The sequence below is a fragment of the Solanum verrucosum genome, unplaced genomic scaffold (assembly GCF_900185275.1).
Source record: "Solanum verrucosum unplaced genomic scaffold, falcon-dt-bn FXZP01000182.1, whole genome shotgun sequence".
In the NCBI taxonomy this organism is placed as follows: Eukaryota; Viridiplantae; Streptophyta; class Magnoliopsida; order Solanales; family Solanaceae; genus Solanum; species Solanum verrucosum.
Window position 1 is genome coordinate 7,168,665 of NW_026020378.1, and position 21,037 is coordinate 7,189,701.

At 29.6% G+C, this 21,037-nt stretch overlaps 1 protein-coding gene across 1 annotated transcript; it reads right to left on the bottom strand.

Annotated features, from left to right (window-relative positions):
- Window positions 1-6,330: 6,330 nt before the first annotated feature.
- LOC125838754 (probable carotenoid cleavage dioxygenase 4, chloroplastic) lies at window positions 6,331-10,172 on the bottom strand. Its single transcript, XM_049517794.1, has 3 exons — window positions 8,812-10,172; window positions 7,843-8,024; window positions 6,331-6,515 (listed from the first exon to the last, which is right to left on the bottom strand). The coding sequence occupies exons 1-3, from the start codon at window positions 10,170-10,172 to the stop codon at window positions 6,331-6,333; spliced, it is 1,728 nt and encodes a 575-aa protein (XP_049373751.1).
- Between the last annotated feature and the right edge of the window lie 10,865 nt (window positions 10,173-21,037).

Below are 21,037 nucleotides of genomic sequence, written 5' to 3' on the forward strand. Positions count from 1 at the left end.
CTATATATCCAGATATTTTCTTATTACTAATTTCCTTTTCTCTTATTCTTTCTGTTGTTGTTGTTGTTTTCATTTGTACCTTGGCACTGTAGGACCAGGTGCTACATTTTTATTATTTTTGAGATAAAAGGTAAAAGAACACACATACACTGTCTCCTTTTTTTAGTTTTATACGTAAACTATTGAGAGTGTGACTTTCATACCTAAACTATCACTTATTAATTTGAAAAATAGTATATATATACACTATTGAGAGTGTGAGTATACTTGTAGTATCATTGACTAATGAGTAATTTCTGAACATAATGATATAAATACAGTATATATATACTGATTTAGTATCAATTAAGCGAAATTATCAGCCTTAATGATACAAACATAGTATATGATGCTTATTTGGTATCAGTTAAGCGAAATTAATTTGGAATATATAATGTAATTATTAGTGGAATATGAATATGAAGTATATGTATGTAATTATTTTACTTTTATGAGATATTTGCTTAATTTCCCATTCTTTAAAAAAAAAGGGAAAAATCACGTTAAAAAATTCAATTGAGATAAGAGAAAGATAATGTTTATATTGTTTAAAATGAGAGGATGGATTTCATTTTAAAGTACAACTAATAGACGGTTTTTTTAACCCTCCCTCTTGGGTGCTCACATAGTTTTTACTTTTTTTTGGTTACTCACACTTATATTGAGATAATATCTTATATTGTCATTTAATTATAAAATTATTTCTTAAAAAAGTCATTTAATTTTTATTTTTTTTTATAATTCAAAAGTCATTCAACTATGAACTATTTTCTCAGAAAGTCACTCCACTATGAATGTTTTTTTTTCGAAAAGTCACTCAACTATGATATTTTACTTACAAAGTCGCTCTACCCATTTAATTAATTTTTTAATTAAAACTCCTGACATGAAATTTTTACTTAAAACCAAAATATTAAGGACTAAATAAATATTCATTTTAAACCATTCAATGCCCACTTATTCCGGCCCACTAAAAATATAATAGTGATTCATTTTTTTTTAAAAAAAATTTCCCCAAAATTATTAAACTCAATTGAGATAAGAGGAAGATGAGTAATGTTTATTGTTTAAAATTAGAGGATGGATTTAATTTTTAAAGTAAAATTAATAGATCAGTTTTTTTTAGGGAAAATTACATGGAAAGACCATCCTTAAGACTTAACTACATAAATAATAGTACTTTTTCAATATTACAAATATGAAAGTTTTTTTTACATATATAGCAGTTTAAAGAAGTTAAAAAGATAATAATAATAATTATTAATATATATAGATATATTAATTATTAAATAAAAAAGAGTACGGTTGGTTCCCACTATTGGGTAGTTATCAAATTTTGTACGGTTGGTTCCCACTATTGGGTATCAAATTTTGCATTTCTTCTGATATAAGCTTACATTATTGTTTTTTCACATAGTTCAGGTAGGAATTTTATATAATGAATTTGACACCAACTTATAAAAACACTTGTGACCATTAGTTGAAGTTCATATATTACCTTGGCGAACTTGAACGCTTAACTTTGAACTGAAAATTCTCCTTGATGGCAATGTGATTTACAACATCTTGGAGTATCTCCTTTTTCATATACAACTTACCTTCTCTAATGTATTTATGAAATTTCTTGTCAATTATACCATCCTCGTCAATTTCTATTTCATCACAGGAGTAGTTTTCATGTATTGGCATAAGTGATTGAGTGAGTTCAACACGTTGTACCAATTGCATATCTTCGCTAGAATTTGAAGTTGAATTATTAGGAATCGAATTTGACAAAATTTCGTCACAATTTCTCCTTCAATGTTATACATAGAGAAAAAATCAGTGAAGCAACTTTTTCTCTTCAAATCCAAGTACCATCTCAAACTCCTATCGTTGTATATCTTCATTGGAGTATAATTCTGCTTCACGGAATATTTAATTTCAATTGTATCCATAGAAGCATAAATACCAAGTATCTTCGTTATTTCATCAAGAATGGTATCCAAATTCGAACTCTCTTTTAGTGTCAAGCCATCAATTATGATATTGCTGAAATTGTGTTCATTATCCCATCCACTGCTGTGTTGAACGAAAATTACAATTTCTTCTTCCATGACAGAAATTTAGATTGGTTAATATGAGTATTTTTCAGTTTGAGAAAGAAAAACAAACTCTTAGTAAATAATCGTTCGCTTTATATGTAGAAGGAAGAGATCATCAATGTATTAAAATTCTTATAGATAAAAAGTAGTTATTGTTAGCATAAATAAAGGAACTGCAGAGTTTGTGGTACCTTGAATCACTACTTTATCTTACCCATGATCTATTCAGAATGTAAAAAGGCTATAGAAGTAAATATTAAATATGTCATAATTGTTATTCACTGAATATGGCCATATATATGTAATTATTTATAAAAAAGTGTCTACTTATGTTTTTTTTCCCTTTTTTTTAACCCTCCCGGCCTCTCCCCAGGTAGCTCCCGTATTTTTTATTTTCTTGATGACTCACACTTATATTCTTATAGACGTGATTGATTTTTACCTCATTAAAAAAAAGTAATGAAAAAAAAAACTAATTAAAAGTGGACTTAAGATTCGAGAAATGGTCAGCGGAGAAAAATAGCCGGAGCTTTTCAAAGACACTAGTCAACCTTTGAATTGGTGTTTTTAAAAAAAAGTTATTTTATAGTCTGTTCACACCAATTATGATTTAAAAATATGTTACTCATAAGAAGTTGAATAATGATTTTTTTTTTCATTCGCATAGTTTAGACAAATTCGAAATTTGAATTTTTATTTTGTTATTGCAATCTAGATTTCAGATTTAATTTTTTAATATTTGGACTTTAGATTTGGCACTTATGTTTAGTAATTCAATATTTTTTAATAGTAACCTTATATTTAGTCCGATCAATTAGACGCTGGATCATTTGAAAAAATGCCAGGTCTAATAGACGATTTTTAAGATTCCTATTTAAAGCATAACTAAAATTTCAGTCATTTCAAAATTAATGTTAGACTTATAGGACCTATATGAAAAGTATATATGGTATTAGTTAAAGTCTCTATTAAGGGTATTTTGTAATTGTATATGTATCAACTCTTGTATAAATACCTCCTATATGATTAATGAATGTAACATTGGAGTTTACTTTACATGGTATTAGAAGCCACAAAAACAAGTCATAAAAACCAACGCTTAAGGAAAAAAAAGTATGGCAGGAACTTCAACCACCACCAATGCTTCCATTGTGCTGCTGATTCAGTGACAATGCCGCCTTCCCCATCGTTTATTTTCAATCAAACTGATTTCAATGAACTTCTTACTTTGGCGAACTCAATTTTTGTCTATGATTCATGGTTGTGGATTGGAGCATCATCTCGATGGTTCTCAATCAATTTCAGAAAGAACTCTTGGTGAAAATAAATTAAATCCTATGTATTAAAATTGGGTACGTCAGAATCAAATAACCATGTGCCTAAGAGGGCGAGAACCTTTATAGACATAATTCTTCCCCCGGTTCTACATCTTTTTGCAATAGTGATCTATCCCGTCAATTCTACCCGCGAGCAATCCATTCTAACCTGTCTTTGCCTAGCAAGATACGTCTAGTTCTCCCTCCGCTTCCCTATCTCAGTAGGAATAGTCTCCGATTTAAAAGAAAAAGCTGAGGTGAGAGCTATACCTTCTAGAACCGGAGAAATAACTGCTATAAAGTAAGGAGATGCGTAGGAACGATCCCTAAAGCAAAGACGCGGAATGCTCCACGACTAACTATACCCATTCAGACTCTCTTTTGTTCAATTATAAAAAATAAGCACTTTGATGAAGATATATAGTATCATTCAAGTAAATACAGATTAAGATCATAGAAACATAAGCTTGTGATATAGCTACACCTAATTCCAGATCGGTTAATGCAAGAACTATAAATAAAGGACCATTGGATTGTCGCCTCTGTGTCAGAGAGTTTGTTACCACAAATAGTAGGTGTCGAGACATCTCGTGCCTCAGAAAAATTGGTTTCGGCATATGCTACGACATCGAAATAAAAAATTTGATGATCAACTTGCTAAGAGTATAGCTGATCAACTTGATGCTTTACAACATGTTATTATGGAGGACGATCTTGTTGAGTATGTTAAAGGTGTCTTATCTTATCACCCTTTTACAATATCTCTTGACGCGACACAAATTGATGTATCTTTTGATACTCTGTATCGTCTCCTTTCAGTGACGTACACATGATTTTTTGTAAGTGGTGTCACCTTTTAAAACGAAAAAAATAAATAAAATAATGTAATACCATATTTTAAAAAATTATATAAATTATAAAACACAATTCAGGTATATTTTTATATCTTTTATTTTTTTTCATTAATAATATTATATATTTATTTATACAAAACACCAAATAATTACTAAATAAAAAGGTTAAAGAAAAAAAACATAAAAAATGAGGTCGTGAAGGCTTGAACACGCAACCTGGTCCATGAAATTTCAACACAAAACCAACTAAGCTACACACATCTTTAGTTAAAGGTGTGTCACCTATATTATACTAGTTGGTGCTATTCTATTTTATATATTTTGTTAAATTATTTATAAGTATTTTTGGATTTGTTCACAAAGTTTAACGACAACCGTAATTTGGTATTATCTATTTTGTTCAATTCCATACAATTTTTTTAAATGGTTGAATTTCGTCTGTATTGTTCAATTGTTCACGAGTTTTGTTGAACAAACTAAACTTGATATTATCTTTATTAGATCTCTATATAGTAAATTATTCACAAATTTTATCAGATAAGCATATCTTGCTTGTGTTACTTCTTTATATTTTGAATTAACTAACGAAGATAATGGTTATGTGGTGTGTTATACGCCTAATGAGAACACAAGAAAATCGAGTTTCATGGTTATGGATGTCAAGTCTCATGATCTTGATATTGTGGGTGTTGTGAAATTGCCTCTTAACATGCTATAGGAAAGTCGAGGGGCTCCGATTGTTATAAGTTAAGACCTACTATATAAATTTTTACTATTTATATCACACTCAATTTATGGTTGTTTGTCTTAGTACTCTTGTATACATGTATAGTAAATGTTCTACATAATTGCATTTCGATGTAACAATAAAAAAAATGTTTAAATAAATTACGTAAAAAATTATTTAAATAAATAGCGCCGTTATAGAGTGTTTTGATTTTGCCTATGTTCATACCAAACATACTTTTCATGATATTATAGCTTCTAGCCTTTTAGATACATAATTAATTAGTTGCTAGGTAGGGATCACTATATATAAGAAAAATATGACATTGTTAGGTACTTATATTATTAATAATAATATACCATCTCTTAATAAATGTTTGTCGAAATCATATACATTTTTCTTGATGTAACTTCCTTTTCCTTGCCAAACTATTGGAAATTTCATACAACCATACACTTTTCATTGTTATGAATGATTAATAAGAAAGATTTCATTTTTCTATCTCCCTTTCTCAAACATATGGTTTTCAGCGGCGAAATCAGAAATTTTGATAATTAAGAATATTCAAAATTTAATATATATGTATGAATTTTTTTTTTTATCTATATACTTCATATAATTTTCTATACACATAGTATAATTTTCGAACAAAAAGTGTTCAAGTGGTCTTTCTGCACTACATGTGGCTACACCAACGATCGTATTGAAGAAACTTATCTAATATGTTATAACTTGGTCTCGCTTCATGTAGTAATAAAACACATCGTCACAAAATTTTAAAACAGTAATCTATTAAAATATTCCGAAATAAAAAAAAATCTTAAATATTCTTTTTAATCTAGGTGAAATGAAGAAAATAATTAAGAAAAATTGATCTTCTTATCATCTTATGTGCATACTTAATAAATTCAAGATCAATATTGTATTTTACGTTGTACATTCGATGTGTACAGTTTTATTAGTATAAGTATTAAAAAAAATTCCTACTATAAGAGAACTAAATTTTAAAGCTTTCACAAATTTTTACGTAAGCACCAACAACAAATATCAGGTAATTTTTGTCCATCAAAGTTAGCACAAATGAAAAAAATTACCTAGTGTTTTCTTGTCTTCCACTGAGTTTTGAACCTAAAACCTCAAAATTATCGACCACTTCATTAATCACTAGACCATACCCTTGAGTGTACGTTATTCATAATACATGAAAGTATAATGTAATTTCATAGTCATTTTATCTGAATGATGCGTGAAGAACATAATCCACATAAATAGTGAAAATTTATATAAACAACCCAAACTTGACAACTTTCCTATAGCATGTTAAGATCACTTTCCTTCACAAATATCCCATGAAAACCATAAGGCACACGATGAGGCAATTTCACAACAGCCACAATTTCAAGATCATGAGTCTTAGCATCCATCACCATGAAACTTGATTCTCTTGTGCTCTCATTATGCATATAACACACCACATAGCCATCGTCTTCGTCAACTGATTCAAAATATAAAAAATTAACTATATAATAAAGCGTTAAAATATAATCAAAATATAGTTCATATTATACATTAAAATAATTTTTTTGATCTATCTATGTTGTGCAAATTTTCTGACAAAGAGGGTGTCAATTGACTCCCCTTTGGACAAATGTGGCTCCACCACAATCTCAATTATTTAAATGTGACAAAAATAATTGTGACATTACTATTATAGGTAACAACATTAAAAAAAATTAATCGATATGTGTCACGTAAAGTTTTTTATATAGAGGACGCCAATTAACTCTTCTTGAACAAATGTGACTCCACCATAACATCAATTATTTTTCTGTGATAAAAATAGTTCTTACAAATTTTCTAATAAAGAGGGTGTCAAGATTCTTCTTGAACAAATGTAGCTCTACCATTACCTCAATTATTTTATCGTGAAAAAGATAGTTGTGACATTATACTATTATAGTGAATAACAATAATTATTTTGATCTATCTATGTTGTCCAAATTTTCTGACAGAAAGGGTGTCAATTGACTATTCTCGGATAAATGTGGCTCAACTATAACTTCAATTATTTTAACATGATAAAAATAGTTGTGACATTACTACTATGGTGAATAATATTATTTTTTATCAATCTGTACTACGTAAATTTTCTGATATAGGGGATGTCAATTGACTATTTTTGAACAAATGTGGCTCTACTACAACCTCAATTATTTTAACCTGACAAAAATTCTTGTGACATTATATTATTATAGCGAATAACATTATTTTTTTGATCGATTTGTGCCACGTAAGAGGATGTCAATTGACTCTTCTTGAATAAATGTAGCTCTACGACAACCTAAATTATTTTAACCTGACAAAAATAGTTATGATATTATACTATTATAGCAAGTAACATTAAATTTTTTGATTGACATGTGACACAAAAAATTTCTAATAAAGAGTATATCAATTGACTCTTCTTGAACAAATATGGCTCCACCACAACCTCAATTATTTTAACTTCACAAAAATAGTTGTGACATTACTATTATAACAAATAACATTAGCTTTTTTGAACAACATGTGCTACGTAAAATTTATGATAAAGAGGTGTCAATTGACTCTTTTTTGTATAAATATGACTCCACCACAACCTCAATTATTTTAACATCACAAAATTAGTAACATTACTATTATAACGAATAACATTAATTTATTTGATTGATATGTGCTACTTTATTGTTATAGTGATTAAAATTTAGTGACCTTACGTGATATTAACCCGAATAAAATAAATAAATAAAAATATATATAATTATTGGTTATATGAATTTTACCTGCAAATACATTATCATGGTCCTTTGGCACAAAAAAGGGCTCACTACAGAAACAATTTGGTCCAAAAATTCTTGTGGCCACTATGCAATCAGGTTGTTGATCCATTTCTAACATGGATACATCCAATTTTACCACACCTTTTGCCTTTGGCAAAGGGTCTGCAATAGCTGCATATATGTACCTTTAATAGTGAAAAAACAAAAAATACATAGATAAGTTAACCACTAGTCCACTACCACCATTTTATTATACCTATTAATCTCAATAAATCGTAAAATTTCAGGCTTGTATGTTTCAATTGAGGCTGATATTTAAAATTGTAGGAGGTGATATATATTTTGTGGTTAACTTATCTACGTGATGGGTGCTTGAAATCACACTCAAAATCTTTTTTAATTTTTTTGTATAATAATTCGAGTGTCTAAATGAAATTTACTAACAAGTTTAAAAGACCGTCACTTCTTACAAAAGAGAAAGACCCCACTTAGAGAGAGTGTAACTCTTGTGAGGTGACGATGTATAAATTTGATTAAAAAAATTACTACTTTCTTTATTTTAATTTAAGTGGATAATTTAATAAAATGTGAAATTCAAGATAATGAGAAAAGAATTTTGAATTTTTCAATTTTAATTAGTCATACAAAATATTAAACTCGGAAAGTTGCCAAATATTGAAAAGAGTATTCTTCTTGAACTAAAGTTAAAAAAAATAAAGCACTTGAATTGAAACGGACAAAATGTATATAAAATTGAGGGGGAGAGGAAAACAATTTACAAAAATTAGAAAAGACAGTGTGTGAATGAAATCATGTATAGGTAGCATCTGAATTTATATATCAAATTTGAGAGAACTTTTTATTCTTCTTATTACTATATAGTAGGTCAACTTAACCTGATAGTTTTTAAAAAATCTAAATAATGCGATACAATTTTTTTAAAAAAATTCATAATTAATTGGACGTACGTACTTGTTCTTCTTGCCAATATAAGTCCGGTTGATACATGCCAATTCAAGATTCCTCTTGGACATTAGATTTCTACTTACCTTCCCCGTCTTCAAGTTGATTTTTACTTGTTCAATTGTTGCATGAACTAGGTCCAATCTTTTCAAAAAGTGCTCTATCGACAATATATTAGGAGCAGTCACTACTATCGTATCACCATTATCTTCTTCCCACACATTTATTGCATGCATCATATTGAACCCTGGTACTTCAAACCACCTCATTTCTGACTCATCTATCGCGTAACGAGGAATCACCCCAAGTCGAGGTACTTTTCTCGAGTTGGTACCCACCGGTGCTCCACCGGTGATGAGCCCTAAAAGGTTCATTTCAATTTGTATATCGGGAAATATGGCATAATTTTTTGTAATAGCAAAGTCATGAACGAATGATGGACGTGTCATAGAGAAAATTGGTAGGTCATGACTTTTGACCCCGTTAGGGTGAATTCGAACATAAGTTAAGTATGGAAATAATATTGGATCGAATCGAAAGGCAAAAACCTCATTAGTATTTGGATCGATTTTAGGATGGGCTGTCATATTTATAGAAAGATTTTCATCAAAATTGTGACTACCAATAGTTATGATATCACCATTTGGGGCCAATTTTATAGCATAAGGAATATCGGATTCATAAAGAGCAAATAATTTGCCACCAAATAGTGACAAGCTAGTATTTGCGGGGCCAAAACCATTGCTTGGATCGAATTGACCAATTATAATTCGAGTTATAGACATTGCTCCGCGAATCACAAGGGCAATAAGGTTATTAAAGTCGGAGAAGACATTAGGAATGACTGAATATCCTGCTTTTTTCTCTACCAAGTATTTGTAAGTTTTGACATAACGACTACAAAATATTGCTTTGCCTTGAGAAATTTTAGTAGAGTGAAGCATTCCAACGCCATCAAAGAAATGGAAAGGTCCACGAGGAAAATATTGTGGGTTTGGGCCATTTCTAATGTAAGCACCGTTGAGACATGGTGGGAGGGTGCCTTTTACCACCTCACATTTTGTTGGAGGAAGTTCGTCAACAGGAGCAAAGTTGTCAGATAGAACACATTCTGGATCAATAAAAGGATGACGTGGAGGATCGATGTACGTGTCGATGAAATCATCACATGCATTCAAGAAAACTTCTAGAAATGAAGGCTCTAATAAGGGTTTCTTTAGGGGTTTAAGTTTATTATGTTGTGTAGATGATGATTTTTTTGGAATAGCTTGTGGAGATGCATATGAAGATTTCCTATTAGGAGAAAAAAGAAGAGTTTTGGGGTATGGTAATAATAATGTATAAGTGAAGGAAAATGTGAAAGCATTCATAGCTTGTATACTTTTAAGAAAAATAGGTAAGAAAACTAATTAAGGAGCCTATTACATTTTCTTTGATAAAGGAAATATATAAGTCGGATGATACAAGGCCAAGGGGCCAGGGCTAATTTGTGGGGGGCACAACTATATAATACACGTGCCAAAATATCAATATTTTGGTCTTGCCTCTTAGCCTAAATGATTAAGCACCAAATATGTGAGTTCAAAAAAAAGGAGGGAATTTTAATTTCATGGTTCCTATTTATAATACTAAACACGTATTGCCCGTGTTAGCATGAATCCAATGTTAACCGTTTGTAGTGGTTAATTTTGTGCCACTTTGAAACTATAATTCAATATAAAGTGTATATCTACTCCGTACCAATTGACAATTGAACAGCAATAAGGAAAAAAAAAACAAATAATCATCACAACAATCAAAATATAGTTTCGATTACTTAACATGCATGTTCAATATTGAGGAAAACATCTATATCAACAACAAGGACATAAAGATTTTACGTACACCACTTTTAAATAGACATGTTAATATCTCTAGATCGAGTAAATCATGATCTAATTAAGGTTCTCAGATCAACAAATATTTGTTCATTAAACTTCTTTTAAGGTTACATTTTAAACATACACCACATTTTATTTTATTTTTGTCTATACAAATTCTGATGATAAAATGATATAATAGGGGGAAAAAGGACTTCTGCAGCTATTTATTATATTACAAAAAAAGTAGATATCAATTTAAAGAATATGACATCGAGGAGTAGTGCTTACTTTTCCTATTCTCTTTATATCACAAGAAAACAACAAAAAAAATAAATAGATATTATGACATCATATATTATTAAAAGTGGAAAGAAATTTAAGTAAAAGTTAAATATTTTTTTGCCCTTGTATTAAATTAAAATATTATAAATACTTAATAAATTAAATAATAAAAGGTAAATCATCATATTAGTACATGAATATCTATTTCCACTAACTCTCCATTGTGCAAATATAATAACTATCACTAATTATGTTTATTATTATTTTTTACTCCCACCTTCTCATCCAAGATCTCAAATGGGCTAATGTCATAGTCATGACAATTGTTCGTGGACTGTGTTCCTCAATTCTATCCTATAAATAATGATATTTGACACAATATTATACATACTTAAAATAGTTGAAACAATACTAATAAAATTATATACTCTCTTCCCTTGTATCTTTTTATTTGATTTATGTAATGTTTATGTTTCTTATTTGTTATTATTGTATAGCATTCTAATATTCTGTTATTGTTATTATTGAGAATTTATAGTGATTTGTTAGTTTACTGACCCTAAATTAAATTAAAATGTTATAAATTATTTAATAAATTAAATATAAATGATAAATTATCATTTTAGTGCATGAATCTTTCTATTTCCACTAACTCTCAATTATGTAAATATAATAACTCCACCTAATTATGTTCATTATTATTTTCAATTATGTAAATATAACAACTCCACCTAATTATGTTCATTATTATTTTAAGGCATTACATTGAATATTTCCAAATAATGAATATCTCAAAGAGAAGATAAGAAGACACATCCACAAAAAACAGTGTATGAAGATTAAAAAAAAAGGATTCATTTTCCTCAAGTCTTGTTTCTCTATCTTTTTAGGTTCTACTAAAGTTTTCTTCAAGTTATGATATTTTTAGATAGTTGTGTTAGCTGAAAATACACATGAATTTTTTTAATTCTTCTTACTACAGTTTAAGAAGGTAGATATATATAACAACTCATTTGGTTGTTTTGAGTATTAGAGCTTTTTATTGCATAAAAGACTCTTTCAATAGATTCTAAATGAGTATTTTAGACTATTCGTAACTATATTATTAAATTAGTGGGGTAGTTTTAATAATTAATTTAGTTGGTGGTTAAAGAATTAACACTAAAATTAGTAGTGAGCAAATTTTACCTCTTTTATAATTAGTCATATAATAATTAGGGTTAATAATTAATCTGCAGAAGAAAGGAAAACCAAAAGAGTCGCAAAGATTGGAAAGACGGCTTCAGGTAACTGTTTCACCGAAATTTTTCCAGCATTCTAATTGTATATTATTGGTTAATTATCGTTACTGGGTCTGTATGATGAATAGTGGAAAAAGATTAAATAATTGAAAAGTGCAAAGTTGAGTAACGTAATGATTGGTCAAATTGGGGGTAAGATAAAACAAATAATGTTTGAAAGGTTAGGTTGTTGTAATAATTAGGGAAGGTAATATATATATATATATATATATATATATATATATATATATATGGAGAAAAAATTCATTGTGGTTGACAAATTTATAAGAAGGCTGATTAGTGTTTCAAAGGGTAAGAAAAATTATTTGGAGAAAAAATCATTCTATTTATGGAATTCGTATCAAATTAGGAGGAGAACAAGCAAAAATTTATTTTGTGATTTGAAAAGAGAGAAAATTAGATATTATTTCTTTCAACCTCATTATTCTTCTAATTTCTTTCTTCTTTTATTTTGTCTTGATTTTTTGTATCTTTAAAGTTTTTTTTCTTATTTATCTTTAATTAAAGTTTATATATATCTTCTTAAAAAAGAATTTAAAAAGATGATCATATTTAGTTCCTTTCCTCATCAATGCTATTAATCTCATAATTAGTGTTATTTATATTATTTTCTTAATTACTTTTTTTCTTTCATTTAATTATTCATTTGAAGAAATTAGTTATTATAACTTTATAAGAATTACACCTGTATTTTTACATAATTGATTTGTTATTTTAAATTTTTTTGGATCATTCTTCATCTTAAAGTTTCTATCTATATGTAATAATAAAGCTAAAATAGAAAATGTGGGGTGACACCTTCTTAGCAATAGATAATTATTTATTCTTATCAATGTTTCTGACATTTTTTGTTATTTTTTCCTTAAAATAATTGTTGCCTCGATTTTTAGTTTTAGTTTTATTTTTTTAGCATTTTCTAATTTTAAAAGACTGAAAAATTTATATTGAAAATTTACAAAAAATAAAAAATGATTTATTTAACTCCTATCATCATCAATATTATTATTAATTTGTTTTACTTCTTTTCTTAATCTTCATTTCATCATTAATGTAATTTATATCATTTTCTTATATATATATTTGTGACATTTCTTAGAAGTTAGGATTATTATTTATTTAATTTTTTAAAATTTTGAATTCTTTTGTCATACTAAATACAACATGTTTTATTATAATTACATTTAATATATTAATGAATATGTTGTACGAATGAAAAGAAAATTATCATTTCACAAAAACAAAGGTTAAAATATAATTTATTATGATTAAGGAAAGATAAAATTATTATTCCAATATCCATAACCATATATAATACATTAAAAATTAATTGAAAAGTTGTAAATGGAAAAGGAATCACCATTTAAGGAATCATTATTTTTAAATTTTTGAATCATTTCTTCTTCTAAAAGTTTCTATCCATATGTAACAATAAAGTTAAAATAGAAAATGTAGTGACACCATTCTTAGTAATAGATACTTATTTATTTTTATCAATTTTTTCTGACAATTTTGGTTATATTTTTCTTTAAAATAATTATTGCCTCAATTTTTATTTTTATTTTTATTTTAAAAGATTGGAAATTTTATGTTAAAAATTTAAATAATAGAAAAAATGATTTATTTAACTTTTATCATCATCAATACTACTAATTTATTTGACATTTTTCTTTAATCTTTATCTGATCACTAATGTTATTTATATAATTTTCTTAAATCACTTATTTTTTCTTTTTTTAACTCTTTTATATATATAAAGTTGGATATGTAAATGATGATGTGACATTTCTTAGAAGCTAAGATTACTATTTATCTAATTTCTCCAATTTTTGAGTTTATTTGTCATACTAAATACAATATGTTTTATGATAATTACATTCAATATAGTAAACAATATGTTCTAGGAATTAAAACAAAATTATCATTTCAGAAAAATAAATGTTAAATTATACTTTTATTATGATTAAGGAAAGATAAAGATATTATTTCAATATCCCATAACCACATTCAATACATTAGAAATTAATTGGATAACTGTAAATGAAAAATGAATCACCATTTAAGGAAAATACATGTTTGCAAAACCATAATAATTAAGGAGAGAGTAAGATATTATTTTAATATCCTAATTCAGAAATTTTAATCTACTACTCAATTAAAAAGAAAATGCATTTAATAACATTAAAAAGTTATTAGTTTAATATTTTTTCTCATTGTACTAATTCAATTCAATCAAACTTAATTTTAAAGATAAAATAACAGCTTCATTTTAATTGTTATCAATATATTTTAAAAAATTATCGTGAAAAGGCTTTTCTTGCACCTTATTTTAATTTTCATATACTATTATTATTTTTTCTGTCATTTTTCAATGATTTTTTATTTCGATTTAAAATTTAATGTTTATTCTTCAAACTCTGATGCTACAATTAAGGTGGAGTAGAATATAATAAATGATGATTCTTCTACTAAATAAGAAGATATAACGAAATTGAAAGGGTGAATTTTTTATTTATTTTTAAATGGATAGAAAATTCTATTAAGGTATCATTACGTCATCATTCAATATATTTTTAATATAAATTTCATTTGCTGATGCATTTGTTTAGTACTCCCTCTGTCCCTAATTACTTGTTCACTTTTCCTTTTATAGTTGTCTCTAATTACTTGTCCATTTTGACAAATCAAGAAAGAACATTTTTTTACCTATTATACCCTCAATTAAATGAGTACTTTGAAAATTGCAGAACTTTTCATCTACTTCATAATTAATAGGGGTAAAATGATAAACTCACTATGTCATTAATTGATTTCTTAATAAATGTGTCAATTTAAAAGTGGACAAGTAATTAGGGACAGAGGGAGTATTACAGTGTTATTTGACATTATGAGATATTTCTTACACATTTAAGGAGAATGGTACACCGGAATATATATGATATATTAAAGGATCAACTTCATGCAATGAAAGAATTTGTTATTAGCAAATATATTTTAACTTATTTGATAAAAATATATTCTTTCTCATTTAATAGATGTAAAATTTGTGAAACTTTATTTTTTTCACAATCTTCATATTATTAAAACAAATAATAATATTACGATTAAACAATAGAGTAAATATAAAATTAATCAAAAATATTTAATTTTAATGATCGTGCGAAGTGCGGCCAAGTTCTCTAATTTAAAACAAAAAAGTCAAATTTAAATGGGTCTACTATAGAATTCCTAGAAATCCAACTTCAAAAATTATGTTAAAAATGGAAACTAAAAAGTGAAATAAATTTAATTGAGAGTTATCCTTCGTCTGTCCCATTTTATGTGACACTTTTTATTTCTCAAGAATCAAATAGTTTAAGTTTGACCATAAATTTGCGTATGATATCTTCAATTTTTTAAAAATGAAATTTATATATTTGTAAACTACGTAAAAATCAAAACATTATAATTCATAATAATTAATAATTCAATTTTTTTTAAAGATGTATGAAAAATTTAAGATGAAAGATAAACTAAAGAGAGTAAAAGGGGAGAATGGAAAGTAGGAAAAAAGAATAGTTCATCTTTTTGGTGGGCCTCAATGTACAATTTCTATAGTTTTTAGTCCAACTCTTTAGTGCAATGTTGGTCCTCCCAAACTCCCATTTCTAAATAAGAGTAATATCCACTCTATTTGCTTCTGTTTCAGAAATGTATATACATATTCAGTAAATATTTTTGACGAAGCAGTGTCACGTGACACCCCTTTTCCTTTCCTAAATCCGCCCTGTCTCCTTTTGACCGAAGAGAAACAATTGAAGAATGAAGAATTTGCAATAATTGTGTCAACTGCTCACTACAGAATGGCTCAAACTCAGCGAAGGCGAGGGCGAGGGCGAGGGCGAGGGCGTGGCAATGGCAACCAAGGATGTGGCAGGGGTGGTTACTTTTCTTCTCCATCACAACCTGGCCGTAGGTTCTCTCTTTCGGTTCACACTGTTGCCATGAACAACCAATCTATAATCCAGTAACACAAGTATCACCACTGTATACTTCGGCCATCAGTTGTTATAATTGTGGAGGACTTGGACATGTGTCTCGTGTTTTCCCTTCACCGAGAACCGAAAATGCTAATCGTGGTGTCAATAAACAATCTTCTAACCTTGCTAGCACGTCTTTACAACCTTCTCAATCATGGCTTATGGACAGTGGCACTTCACACTATCTTACTGCTAATCTCGACAATCTTGCTATTCACTCTAAATATCAAGGCCCTGAAGAAGTTGTGCTAGGTAATGATTCTAAATTACCTATCTCTCACATTGGTTCTTCTTCTTTCCGTGTTTTAGGTGCTTCCATTGATCTAAATAATATTTTGTGTGTCCCTACTACTAAGCAAAATTTAATTTATGTTAGTTCCTTTGTTAAGGCAAATAATGTTTCTTGTAAATTTTTTCCTGACTATTTTCTTGTGAAGGATTTGGCAACGAGGGCTCCAGTGTTTAAAGGCTCGAATGAAGATGGTCTTTATAACCTTCCAGCGTCTCCACAACAATCTCCTATCCAGTCATACTCTGCAGCTTTGGGAACATGGCATGCTCGACTTTGACATGTTTCTCCTTCTACAGTTCGTCGTTTAGTCTCTAATAATCGTTTAGGTTCTGATAGCTCTAGCAGTTCTTGTAGTTCATTATGTCAGGCTTATGTAAAGAGCAAAATTCATAAGTTTCCCTTCTTCGTGTCTGAATATTCATCTTGTGGTCCTTTAGATTTAATTTGTTAAGATGTTTGGGGTCCAACGCTGGAAATCTCAAATGATGGTTTTCGTTATTATGTTTTATTTTTTGATTACTTAAGAAAATATTCTTGGGTATATTTTATGAAGAATAAATATGATGTGCTTGATATTTTTCATCAATTTCGTTTATTGGTTGAGAAATTCTTTGGTTGCTTCATTAAACAATTTCAGGTAGATTGGGGAGGTGAGATCCAAGCCTTGACTTCCTATTTGTGCACACATGGAATCACACAATGTGTTTCCTTTTTATATATCCTTGAACAGAATGGGTGTGTATAAAGGAACATAGGCATGTCACTGAAACCGACCGTGCACTTCTTTTTCACTCTCATGTCCCATCTAAATTTTAGACAAATGCATTTGAAACGATTATTTTTGTTATCAATCATCTGCCCACTCCTCGATTAAATCATCAAAGTTCATATGAAATTTTGTTTGGTAACAAGTCTGATTTAAATCAACGACGCGTTTTTGGTTGCTTGTGCTACCCTTGGCTTCGTCCTTATTCACAAAATAAATTAAGTCCTCGTTCCACTCCCTTCGTCTTTCTTAGTTATATTCGCACTCACAAAGACTACAAGTGTTATAATTGTGTCTCTAATAATTTTTTTTATTTCACGTCATGCATTGTTTGATGAATGAGTGTTCCTTTTTCAAGAAGTCAATGGTGTGTGCGCTACATCTACTAAGCCTAACACAAACATATCTCTTGCTATTACTACTCCTCATATTGGTCCAGCTACACATATACAACAATCGATGTCACAACCTCAACTACCAGTCAGTCAAGAACCTACCTCAACGCATCCGCCACCCTTTCCACACTGTCCTCTTTCATCATCTCCATCACAAACTTCTCTTGTTTTACTTGGTTTTGGTTCACATGATATACAAGTTCCAGGTGATTCTAATGCTAACAATATTACTTTATTGGATTTAGTCTCACTCATTCGCAATCATCCAATGGTTACACGAGCGCAAACTAGAAATATTAAGCCCAAGTGTATCTAGTCCTTCTTCAACTCTTCTAGCCTTGGTCTTGATCCAACATGTTATACTCAGGTAGAGGCGGATCTAGGATTTGGAGGTCGTGGGTGCCACATCGTTCAAGTAAAATAAAAGGATCGGTTGCTTTAGTTTTGGGTTACAATTCGGGTTATTGATTTTTTTTTATTCTTATAAACAAATCGATCAAATATGCATGTTAGTAATACTTTTTTTTTTTTAGATATTATGAGATTAGAGATAACTAAACAATTCAATTTTTATTTCCTTTTTGAAATTAGATGTCTTATTCGCTGAAACTTTGAGAAAAAAAACAGTTTCCACATTAAAATTTGAGTTTGTATAAACCATATAATAGTATTAACATAATATATTCATATTCCATTGACTTTATGTGTTGTTGGAGATATATTGTTACGATCCAACCCACCGGGCCGTACGGGCACCCACTCTAACACCTAAGTAGGAGAACCCTCTATTCCCAACCGTTTAAAACATGCAGAAGATTAAGAGAACTAAAGATGAAGACAATTTCATAGAGATTTGCATAAAATAAGAACTTAAGACATTTCAAAGTTAAGACTTGTAAAGTAATTAACATCCCAGGGATCTAGTCTAAACAGGTACAAGAGCAACTAAAAGTACAATTATAACAAAGTTATAAATGATACAGCTCCTACCATGCGGAAGGAAAAAGTAGAAGTTGTCGGAGATTGTCTTCGTCTTCACCTATGAAACATCACTGATCCTGCAACCAGACTATGCCAAAAGGCATATCAAGAGTAGATAAGTACAACCACACGTACTGATAGACATCATCGGTCAACCCCCCACCGCATAATATACGAAATCGACTAGCAAGAAACATACAATAAGACTGTTCGTTCCTCCACCTTTACATTTTTCCTGTCCTTACCATTCCAGATATTTATAGCATACTAGTACACTTTACTCTAACCCCTTACTCGCTCTATTCTTGATCATCGCTTAACTATCTATATTTTAGAGGAGATTCCAGATATGACCACTACCAACTCGGTCAACACTCACGACATGCCCTTACTTCACCCACATCACCACTCAACCTATGCCTCATGGTACGTCTAGCAAGACTTGTTAACCGTTTCAATACTACCCCCTTCCGGGGAAAAACCCAACTATTAACACTACGACATAACACCACACCACCCAAATCCTCAACGACAATACACATGACCACCTTTCTAAATAACAATGATAACACCGGGACCCTTAGTCCCCACTTACCCAATCACATCCTGATTTGGGCCCGACCATTCACAATTTATTCATTACGAGATATACCCAATTACTTTACGACACCACGAAATCACATATAAGAACATAAGATACCATCCAATTATCTTTTCAGGAAACACATTCAATTCCACATTATCAATAACAAGTAAATATAATAATTCAATGGCTCTCTCATGGAACCCATACCCAAACTGTTAGTGCACCGGGACGTGGTACCTGATTCCAATTAACATGTTGGAACGTGACACTTGTTCCAATATGTATGTTGGTACGTGATATCCGATCCCAGTTAGTGTGTTGGAACGTAACACCCGACCCATTCAATAAGCCACAATCACAATCACAATGTACATTCTCAAAATCATACAATCAAGTGTTGACTCATGACATTCAATCAATCATTCATACTCATTTGCATTATGTGTGATCAATAGTGCAACATTCACATACATACATGTATTACAATGAAGCAATTACTAACATACATCACCAAACAAGAAATCAAACCATCACCTAACCCTAATTCAAGTGATATGGCTTTCTCTGATGGTATACGTTTGATGTAGCACTTAGGAATATACGCATAATCATCTTTTTTTCAGTGCACAAAAGCATACGCATGAATACTACCGTTAATTACCAATATACTACACAGTGAGACACAAATTTATAACTACTCAATTAATAAACCTAGCCTACCTGGGCACCAAGCATTCACATAGGGATTGTAGCTCAAAATTTGGTTTTCGGACGACGGGACGGTGAATCTTGATCGAAAGTCCGCAATATATCGACATTCTTACGCTAGAAATCTCTTTCTCCTTCATTCATAAGCTTAGAACAACCTTTTGAGGGTTTCTGGGTGATCCTTGCCTCTTTCTAGTGTTTTTGGAAAAATGAGAAAATCAGACTTCGCGTTATTTATATTTTGTCTCGCCCATCTCGCTATGGCGGCCACTTATCCCTCTTTGGCCTATTTGGCGGGCTGAGAGACCCAGTTTTTCTCAACATTTTTCCTTTCCTAATTAACGATGGTTCGGATCGTTACATATATAGTAGGGAAAGAATTAAAATTGTAGTTTCAGCCTAATCAACTTACTTAGCAAGAACGTCGGTAAAGATTGAAAAAACCTTTAAATTCTTTTTTTTTAATAATAATATTCATCATTTTTTAAACTTATATTTTAAAAAAACTACTATTTAAATATATTCTTAATAATATTTATTTGACGTTCATAATTCAGTACTCATTAATTGATAAAAAATAAACATGTAACACTCATATAAAAAGATTAATAATTCGTGCAAGAGAAAGTAAAATAACACTAAAAATTAATTATGAAAAGGAGTCAATTTGAATTAATAAAGAATAGTAAATAAATAAGAATGAATGGAGAGAAAAAAAAATTAAGCCCTTTACACACTAATAAAAAAGACAAAAAAGAAAAGAAAAGAAAAGAAAAAAAGGATCAAGCAAAATAATAGGTGTTGGCAGCAAGGTTCGAACCCCCATTGTCTCTGTGGCAGACCATCTCCTTCGCCAATTGAGTTGTTTCGCATTCGAGTTACTGGGTGGCAAAAGTAATATATATTGAATTATTATACATATATACATATACATACAACGTTTTTTCTGAGATCACTGGGTGTCGTGGCAGCCCCACCTGTCCACGTAGATCCATCCATGTACTCGGGCTATTTAAATTCCTAAGTGTAGATATGCTATGTCCGTA

Bases quoted from the DNA above. Each gene is read 5' to 3' on its own strand.
- LOC125838754 (XM_049517794.1), bottom strand. From the start codon at position 10,172: ATGAATGCTTTCACATTTTCCTTCACTTATACATTATTATTACCATAC. The intron at 8,025-8,811 runs GTACGTACGTCC...TCACTATTAAAG, and splicing joins TATATTGGCAAGAAGAACAA to GTACATATATGCAGCTATTG. The intron at 6,516-7,842 runs GTAAAATTCATA...ATTTTGAATCAG, and splicing joins CCATGATAATGTATTTGCAG to TTGACGAAGACGATGGCTAT.